This window comes from Octodon degus, unplaced genomic scaffold (assembly GCF_000260255.1).
Source record: "Octodon degus isolate 3935 unplaced genomic scaffold, OctDeg1.0 scaffold00138, whole genome shotgun sequence".
Taxonomy (NCBI): Eukaryota; Metazoa; Chordata; class Mammalia; order Rodentia; family Octodontidae; genus Octodon; species Octodon degus.
Genome location: NW_004524714.1, coordinates 5,213,260 through 5,222,861, shown reverse-complemented (window position 1 = coordinate 5,222,861; position 9,602 = coordinate 5,213,260). Strand labels below are relative to the sequence as shown.

Sequence of the window (9,602 nt, the reverse complement as noted above, 5' to 3'; positions counted from 1 at the left end):
TGCCTCATCGAGGCTGAAACTTGCTCCTGGGAGAGGGGCTTCTGCAGTGGAGGTCTAGCTGCAGCAGTTGTACCTTGGCAGAGGTAGAGAGGAGCAACCCCGCTGTTACTGGGCACCAGCAGGAGACCTGTACTCAAACCTGGGGGGATCTTTCTTTTTTTTAAAAAAATGACCCACTATAAGGGCTGGACACATAGCTCAGCAGACTAAAGTGCCTGCTTAGGCAGGTGCAGGGACTGGGGTTTGATCCCAGCATGCTGTGCTGGCCTTGCCCCTGGGGAGTGCTGAGAAGGTGACTGAGACTGGGTAAGGTTAAGCATATGCCTGTAATCCCAGCACTTGGGAAGCTGAAAACAGGAGGATCACTAGGAGTCTGATCTGTGTAGTGAGACCCTGTAGACCCTGTACTAAATACCAAAAAAAGATAGAAAAATAAATGACACCATAGGTGTGATCCTGTGGCGTTTAAGGCCAGGCTGGTGTCATGAAAAATAGAGAAGCTAAGCTAGAGATGGTGGCTCACTTGGAAGGCTGAGGCAGGAGGATCATGAGTTTGAGGCCAGTCCTCAGTAATCCATTTATTCTCTCCAAAATAAGTGGAATAACACTGAAGTTTTGCTGGGCATAGTGGCACACTGACATACCCAGTAATCATAAGGCTGAGGCAGGAGGATTGCTGAGTTCGTCAGCCTCAGCTACGTAGTGAGACTGCCTCATAGAACAAAAATATATGCAGAAATTGGAAGCAAGAAGGGAATTTTATTGGACCCACTTTTTTTTAACCGTCTTAGATGAATTAGGGTTCAGGCAGTGTTGCTGGCACACTTCGCCCCATGTGATGCTCTCTCCACGCTGGGGGCCTGGGCCATGCCGGCTGTAGCAGCTGATCTCACCTCCTTCCCTCTGTAGGAGCGAGCCCAGGGCGTGGTGCTGAAGGTGCTCACAAACTTTAAGAGCAGTGAGATTGAGCAGGCTGTGCAGTCCCTGGACAGAAACGGCGTTGACTTGTTAATGAAGTACATTTATAAAGGGTTTGAGAAGCCCACAGAAAACAGCAGCGCAGTGTTACTCCAGTGGCACGAAAAGGTACGTGAACACCTCACACTTCACCCAGGGCTCACACCAGCAGGCCACATTTTCCAGAATAGGGAAGGTCAGTCTGACAGCTTAACCCTTCACCTGCTGTCTATGGTAGTCATGGTTGCTCTCCTTTTCTAGCTGCAGAGGTATGCCAGGCGAACAGGGTGCCCTTGGTAGCAGACGGGGCAGATGTGGGGTTAGAGCAAGGCCTGCTGGCGGATGACTTCTGCCCTAGTGTGAAGAGCTGCTAGAGACAGATGTGGGGTGCTCTTTGGAATGCAGGAGTGAGCCGCCCCACCAGCTTAGGGCTTCCTTCTTGATCTTGCCTCAGTCTCTAGCCAGTGCAGTGGGCAGAAAGCTTGGTCATTTAATGTGTTTTTCATTCACCTGAAGCAGAAAACGCTGTGAGTTGTGTCCTCTGCGGGGTTCCGGGGGTCCAGTCACATCTATATCCATATCCTGCCTATGCGCCACTGTACTGCTCCTTTCCCCAGCACCACAGCAGGCATACCCACCATGAGTGGGGACCAGGCTGTGGCTGACACTGTCCTTCCCAGCAAGCTCTGCATTGTCTTGAGAGTGCTTCTCTTACTCGTGGGTCCTGAGGTAGCCGAGGGCTGGGCTATGGCTGTGCCTCCCACCTCCCTGAGCTCAACAGGTGCAGGTGGCAGTGGCTGTGGCTTGGAGGCCAGGCCTTGTCATCTCCTCGAGGTGATGTAGCGTTAGCCCTGTTGGCAGGCAGCTGTCATGGGCTGGTGTACATTTCTTTATTCAGGGCTCTGCCAACAGTTTGGAAGCAGTGAAACTTGGGCTGTCTGTGAGCTTGTCAGTGTTCCAGGTCAGTCCTGCTGTCCTTGGCTGCAGGACAAGGGACTCCTTCCTCACTCCTTGGTTTGGCTATAGGACTCCTTTATCAGAAGGGCCGGGGCATGAAAGGATTTGGGTCCAGGACATGCTCATGTTGTTCTCCCTGGCCAGCCAGGCTTCCTCCAGCCAGGTCTTAGTTCTGACTTGTTTCCTTTTCCTGCCCCCACAGGCCTTAGCTGTAGGAGGACTAGGCTCCATTATAAGAGTTCTTACAGCAAGAAAGACTGTTTAAAACAAAAACAAAAAAAAAACAAAACAAAGAAAGGACTCATGTTACCCTGAAGAATTTGATGCCCAGGCTGGTGAAGAAGGGATTGGACACAATGGACCATCACCCTAGGAACTCCCAACTGCAAATTTCAGGACACATATCTGCTGAAATGCATTTCATTTTCGAGGTGGAGGGAGAATCACTGTTTCCTAAATCCTTTGCAGGATCTGAGTGCCGCTGCCTAGAGTTTTGTAGAACTGACCCTTGGTCATCTGCAGAGCGGCTGGCTGGTGTCGGTCAGGTGTCACCATGTGTACTACCTGTTGGAAAGGGGGCGGCATGATTTGGGCAGGTGCAGATCCAAGGGCTGTGGTGAAAGGGAGAACTTGTTTTCAGACGTGGGAAAACCTGAGAGTTTGTACAGATACTTGTCTTCCCAGAGAAGGCAGACTCTTGGGTTTGTTGTAAAGTGCCTGCTGCATCAATAAAGCTCTTGGCTTATTAGTCTATCCATTGCGGTGTGTTTCCTGTATGTAAAAAGTGGTAACGATGGGATGGTAACGAGTGAAGGGTTCGGCTGTTCTGGAAGCGTGATGTGGGGGTGGACGTGTCCCTGCACAGAGTGAGCATGGCAGTCTCTGGGCCTCATGCCACAGCAGTCCCATGGGCCTCGGTCACCCTGCTGCCAGCTGCCATGGAGAAGTGTTTTGCTGAATACTATTTATTGTTTCTTACTCCTTTGATTTGTATGTAACTTTGGAGCTTATTTAATTTAATAAAGTGCCAAACATTTAATAATTGATTGAGGCTTTAACAGTCTTCAGTTTGTGTGATTACCCGTACAGTTTTAGCGCGAGCTAGAGTCTCTGTCTCCTGAGGCTGGGTCTGCTCTCTGGAGGAATTCTCTTAGCTGTGTCCTCATAAGTTTCTTTGACGAACTCCAGAAACACATAGCAAAGGCAAGGATCTCATTTGCCCTCCTGAAGCCCTCCGGGGTCTTGCAGGCTGTGGAGGTCCGCAGACTTCCAGTTCCCCAGCTCACTGCAGAAACACTGTGATGCTCGGGAGGCAGGACTAAGCTGTTGGATTCATTAAATTACACGTATTTATTTACCCAAACCCAGTTTGGGGAGGATCCTTTTGAAAGACAAGGGTGTAGCCCTTTTTAAGTACAAGATACAATGTATTCGATTTAAGAGTCAAGGAAGTACATACCAAACAATTATCAAGCGAAACCCACTGCAGCTGCATCTGGATTAAAAGGTTTAATCAGAAAGTGTATTGCAGCACAAATGCACCTCCTCCAGCCAGTTCAGGTCACACAGCCCCTATGCACGCACTGGGAGGAGACCCGGATCCCCCTGCTCAGAAGGCGTGTGTGTCGTGTCATACAAGTAAAAGTGCACTGCATCACTGGGAGGGTTTACTCCCCTCTCCCCTAGAGCTGAAGGAAATTCCACATGCAGGAAGAAAGCCTAGTCAGAGGGAGTCTGCCCAGCCACCCCTGTGGCTGTTCTAGCGGGGCTGGGGGAGCCACAGGGAGAGGCTGGGCCGCACAGGTTAGGCCTCCTGCGCTGCTGAAACGTACCTCTCACCCCTCAGAGAACAGAAGGGACTCTTGTGTCACGGTCCCATCTAAATGGGAAGGTGCAGTCTGAAGGGCACAGACTGCAAGGAGAGCCACCTTAGGTGACTGGAGAATGACGGAGCCTGGGCTGGGCCAAGGCGACAGTGCCCTGGCTTGATACCACCTGGAACTTCAGTGGGTAAACTGCAAGTACTGTTCCATGGGATTTTTTTTGTGTATTTGTGTACATATGTATTTTTGATGTTAAACTTTACTGAGAAACAAGTGTATATAGTTAAAAATTTAGGAGTTAATTCAGTTTATTTCCCAGTCACACTTTCCTCAAACTATAAAACCGTTGCCCTTTAGGTTTGATGCTGCAGCTTCTCCACATGTGTGACAACAAACACAAGTGCACGTCGGCTGCGGCCAGAGGGCTGTGTGGGCTGTCAAGTAGTGCAGTCAGCTTTCAATGTGTGGATGCCAGGTGTGAGCTTCGCCTGAAGTAGAGGGGGGAGGGTGGGACGCAGGGCGGCTCTGCATACAAGACAGACTGCTGTTTTGGTCAAGGCTGGGACAAGAAGGGGGCAGCTGTGCTTCTACTGAGTCCAGCAGATTGTCCTTTAGTGAAAAGGTGTGACTAACACTTGGTCAGGGGTAGAGGGACAGAATTGAGAGCCAAGCACACGAAATACCACCACTGCTTCTGAGAGCAGGCTCCACAGAAGGCTGGCAAAATTACAAAGGGACAGAAATCCCAGTTTTATAAATAGTTTCCTCTTGATGCTCTGGTTTTCCTTTAAGTATACCAATTAAATGGATTTTATAATGTAAGTTTATAATAGCGAAGAACTTTAGCTATAAAAAATAGTTTAAAATGGTTTACCAGCAACCTATCCAAGACAAGTACATTCATTAAAAAGGCAATTGAGTGTATTTGGTACTATACTTAGGATCTTTTATCTGTTAACTAGTTTTAAGCAAAATGGAAATACCATCAAAAAGTTGCATATTCATTCATCCACCCTGGCCCAGAGTATCTTAAAGATGTACCCATCTCAGGTTCTAGGTGGTTTGGGAAACTGAAATGTGTTTTGGAGAGGAAGGGTTAAAAGCCTCTCCTCACTCTTCGGAACCCAAGCCACTGTGGAGGACGACTGTGGAAGGTCACCCGAGGTGGCTTCTCGAGGAACAGGTAGGGCTGGCCTGCAGGGCACACTCCCCAGGGCTGTCTACCTCCAGTGTCCTCTATGGGTGAGTCAGCTGCCTCCTGACAAGCTGATGCTTTAAGTGCGACTGTCGAGAGTTAGAGGACTCGGATGCAGACGTGAGCTGGCCAGGACTACTGGGACCCTCCCACCTGGTGACCAGAATGGCATGGGATTATCTGCCTCCTGAGGCTCATGTCAGGCTGCAGGGAAATGGGCCTTAAGTCTTGTAAACAATGTTTAGACATGTGTACAAAATACTGCAGTTACAGTGATTAAAAACCCACCCAGACTGGTGTGTCAGTGTTCTTTTCACAGAAAAAGGTGTCAAAGCATGGAGCTCATCCCTGGCTGGTTCCTCTAGGACCACGGTATCCGAGGGTTTGAGATAGATGGCCGGATGCTGCCTTTGGGAGCTGGTTTGGAGCCAAACCAAGACATCTGCATGAGGAAAATAAAAAAGGCTCTTGAGAAGTACAATAGGTGCAGAGGTGGCAGACACAGCCGCTCCCCTCCTGGGCTGGGCTCTGCTCTCCAGGCATTCAGACTGGCTTCGAGCAGAGATGGTTCCTGCTGGGTGAGAAGCCTATTTTACGTACGGGAAGGAAGCGAAAGAAAGTGGATTGACAGGAATGAGGTGGTGGGATTTTAGGTTTTCTCCATTACAGCATTTATGTAAGTGCTTTCGAAGTTTTATTGTTTTGTGGTCTGAGACTTGAACCTGTAGCCTTGCATATGGTAGGCAAGTGTTCTGCTACTGAGTTATACTTGCAGCATTTTGTCTTGAGACAAGGTTTCACTATGTAGTTCAGGCCAGCCTTGAATCACTACATAGCCCAGAATGGCCTCCAACTGGTGGCGATCTGCCTGCCTCAGCCTGCTGAGTGCTGGGTTACAGGGCTGTACCACCACACCTGCCTCCCAGTCCTTTTTTGGGAGTCTAGGTGTTAGGCCAGACCTGGAGTGGTGATGAAGTGCTATCAGTGAAAGTCTGAAAAATTCAAAGTCTGAAAGTCAGATACAGACAGACATTGGGGCATAAAGGACGTCCTCAGCACTGCCTGATAAGTCATCGCCTCACCCCAAAGCAATGAAGGGAGGAAACAGCTGCAGCTGGTGCCCTTCCTGGGTGGCTGGTTCCAGTTACTAAGAAGCCTACCTTATATTCCAGGGTTTCTTTGAGCATATTCTCTTCCTCTTGAGAAAAGTTCAGCAACACTGACACAGCTTTGATCAGATGAAAAGCCTGAAACAGAGTAAACTTTGCTGCCATGGGCCTTGGTGGGGGTGGGGCAGGAAGTCCACACACTACATGGCAGCATTTCCTGTGGTCTGCTTAATAAGGACCAGGTAGTGGGTGCAGCGCAGGGCTCCTGCGGTCTGACAGCAACAACACATTCTCATCGTGCCCCGCCCACCTTTCGCTTGGCAGGCTGGCACAGCAGACTGGTTCCCGGGACTCGGCTCAGCACCTTGGCTGGGATGGAGAAGCTGAGCCTGCATCTTCCCTGGGAGTCTGCAGGCCACTGAGGGAGGAGACAGCCAGGGGAGGAAGGAGTGGGACAGCAGGAGCTGAGCAGGGCTGACTCCATAGGACTGGACCCAAAACCCAAGTGGTAGCTGGGAGCTCTTTACCTCAGATTCTCGACAGGACATGAATTTTAAAACAACATGCTTCAGGTACTCAAAGTTGATCTCTCGAGCATCTGTCAGTTCAGCATTATTTGTGACAGAAGGAGCCATGTTTGGCATTTCAGGGCCTGGCTTCTCTCGGACTTCAAAGAGCTCATTGTCAGGTTTGATTTTCTGAAAAACCAACAGAGAGGTCTTTTGTAGGTAGCCAGTGGGCCACTACATGGCTGGGAAGGAGACTCTGACTCCCAAAACTCATAGACTCCTCAAGAACAGTAACATCCCTAGGGGAGGCGCCCACTACTGTGGGCCGCTCTTCCACCTCTCTCCACCTCAAAGGGCAAAAGGAGGGAGAGCTCAGACAGTGCAGGTGATGACAGCTGAGGGGAGGGAGGAAGGGCACATTTCTGTATCCATATGAAGGTCACCGAACCCCTGAAAAGTGAGCACCCCAGCCTGGAACAGGGTGCTGTTCTTGTCCTGTGCAGGCCAATCACTGCCTCATACACAATGTCAACAACCACTATACGACCTCCAGAGCAAGCCCTTGTTCTAAGTGAGGACACTGGTGCAGGGCAGGAGGGTGGAGGGCGCTTGGCCAAGGTCTTAAGCCCACCAAGTAGCCTTGAGGGTGGAGAGGGAGGGAGAATGGGAGAGCCTAGAGGCAGGGCGGTGAAGGTTAGGGCAGGACAAAGAGCAGGCACTCACCAGCTCCCTCTGCAGCGTCTTCCTGAGCTCCAGCATCCTCTGCTGCATCTGCTTTATGGTCTGAGAAGACCGACCCACCAGCAGTTAGAGGAACAGGTCACCATTATACAGAAGTGAAAAAAAACAAAGATACCCCTGGTAAGCACCCGAGCACCTGTTACAAGTCTGCCCTGAGGGGTCCTCCTCAGAGGCTGTCAGGTGTTCCACACATGCATGTGACCTGGGCTCCTGCCCTCCACACCCTGGCCTGGCCAGGTCTCATGAGGGCCGCATTTTGCTATGCTCTCTTGCAGGACAGGACTCCCCAGTGCTGCCTGCCACCTCCTGCTACTTTATCTTGCTTTCCTGCTCATTAATTCATCTAGTAATTACTGATCAAGTCCTTACTAAGTGCCAGATATGTCCTTGGGGACTGGGGAAAAACATGATTTAAAAGAACTACTTTCTGCTGAGAATGAAGAGAAACAGCAAGGTAAGTGGGGGAAGTTCTGGTGGGGAGCTTTGCGGGGGGCGCACAGCCCTCATGGACAGTGAGGGGCAGGCAAAGGGCCCAGGTGAGCAGGTGCTTCTGTGTTCACAGACAGGCAAGGCCATCGGGGAGGGCGTAACAGGATCCAGGTGGAGAGGTGGGACGGCTGATCGCATGGGCTTTGCCGGCCACCGCAAAGCCTATGACTCGCACTGAACAGAAGTCATCAGACTGGGAAGGGCGATCTGGAGTGGGTGAGAAGGCAGCTGACTGGGTATAGCCTAAAGGGGGGAAATAGTCAGGGGCTGAGGATGCCTCCCAGAGTTTTGTTACTTCCTGAGGGGCAAGATGGCAGCAGAAGCAAGGAACACGGGAAAGCTGGGGTCTGCTCTGGGTGTCCTGGATGCAGGGCAGCAGAGGGGACAGGGAGGGTGGGCCTGGAGATAAAGTGGAGAAGGAGGTGGCAGAGCAGGGCACAGTGTGCAGTATGCAGGACTTCCGGGAGACACTACCTGGGGAGAGTGGTCTCCAGGTTCCAGCCCCTTCTGGCTCTGTGGCAGTGGGTCTGGGGCAGGGGCTTGGCCAGGGCAGCCTGAGGACAGGGGCAGGGGCCGGAGAATGGAGGGTGGTGGCCGGGCAGTGCTACCATGGCTGTGCAAGGAGGGCAGAGATTGACAGATGGCAGGGGCTGAGGCGTGGCATACATCACATCCACCAGCAGCCAAAACTTAAACTCCAGAGCTGCAGGTGTGAGCTGAGGCTATACAACCAGACCACAGCAGGGTGGCCCTTTCCACAGAAGTCAGTCTCAGTCCCCGGGGGATGTAAGGACCCTAAGGAGGCCTGGCCTCTGGGATGCTGGCCATGTCCTGCGTTGTGCCAGGCAGGGCCTGGCATTGGCTCTACATTAGTCCAACGAGCCACACATTTGTTCTGTATACTTTTCTGTGTATTTTACATTTCACAGAGATTAAATGAAGAGGGGGAGGTGAATACCTCATCCCTTTGTTTATATTTAACACCTCTTCCACCTCAATTTGGGGGTAGGATTTCAGGCCACAGCAATATTCAATGAGCACACTAAGTTTCAGAGGGTCCTTTAAAAACCACGTGAGAGTCAGAGGTTTAGTCATGGTGGACATGGTGGATTTGCCCAAGTCGAGCATCAATGCCAGCATGATAGCTCAGTTCATTGACCGGCCAGTCTGTTTCATAGGGAGGCTGGAAAAGATTCATCCCCCTGGAAAAATGTTTATCCTTTCAGATGGAGAAGGAAAAAATGGAACCACTGAATTGAGAGAGCTGCTTGATGAACAACTATCTGGAATTGTGGAAGTAGTTGGAAGAGTAACCAAGGCAACTGTCATGTGCACATCCTACGTCCAGTTTAGAGAAAACAGTCCTTTTGATCTGGGACTTTCAATGAAGCAGTGAAAATTATCCATGAATTCCCTCAGTTTTTTTTTTCCTTCTGTAGTGCAACACAAATTTTTTTTGTATTTTAGGGAAGGGTCTACAGGGTGTTCAGGATCTCACTACTAGATCGGACTCATAGTGATCCGCCTGTTTACAGCTTCCCAAGAACTGGGATTGTTATAGGCGTGTGCCACCACACTCAGTCTCAGTTGCCATCTCAGTGCGCCCCGGGGGCAGGACTGGCACGGCCTGCTGGGGATCAAACCCTGGTCCCTGCGCTTACCTAAGCAAGCGCTTAGCCCACTGAGCTATACCACCAGCCCTAGGAATCTTTTTTTTTTAATTTTTTTATTTATTTATGTGTGTGTGTGTGTGTGTGTGTGTGTGTGTGTGTGTATGTGTGTGTGGCCAGCTCAGCTCACCAGGGGGCGGGGCTGGCTGGCA

General features: G+C 50.7%; 2 protein-coding genes and 1 pseudogene across 3 annotated transcripts in view; 2 read left to right on the top strand and 1 right to left on the bottom strand.

Moving 5' to 3' along the window:
- Arpc5l (actin related protein 2/3 complex subunit 5 like) overlaps window positions 1–2,202 on the top strand; it is a 7,915-nt gene extending 5,713 nt beyond the window's left edge. For both annotated transcript variants that reach the window (XM_023701615.1, XM_004641578.2), the window contains exons 3-4: window positions 910–1,086; window positions 2,117–2,202. In XM_023701615.1, coding sequence (XP_023557383.1) covers window positions 910–1,086; window positions 2,117–2,179 — 240 coding nt within the window. In that variant the 3' untranslated portion in view covers window positions 2,180–2,202. The remainder of the gene's footprint in view (window positions 1–909; window positions 1,087–2,116) is intronic.
- A 103-nt stretch (window positions 2,203–2,305) lies between these two features.
- Window positions 2,306–9,602, bottom strand: part of Golga1 (golgin A1) — a 61,214-nt gene continuing 53,917 nt past the window's right edge. The window contains exons 19-23 of the mRNA XM_004641622.2: window positions 7,274–7,333; window positions 6,569–6,739; window positions 6,093–6,179; window positions 5,221–5,374; window positions 2,306–3,237 (exon numbers count right to left, since the gene is read on the bottom strand). Of these exons, the coding sequence (XP_004641679.1) occupies window positions 5,294–5,374; window positions 6,093–6,179; window positions 6,569–6,739; window positions 7,274–7,333 (399 nt within the window). The 3' untranslated portion in view covers window positions 2,306–3,237; window positions 5,221–5,293. The remainder of the gene's footprint in view (window positions 3,238–5,220; window positions 5,375–6,092; window positions 6,180–6,568; window positions 6,740–7,273; window positions 7,334–9,602) is intronic.
- LOC105743587 overlaps window positions 8,874–9,602 on the top strand; it is a 1,884-nt pseudogene continuing 1,155 nt past the window's right edge.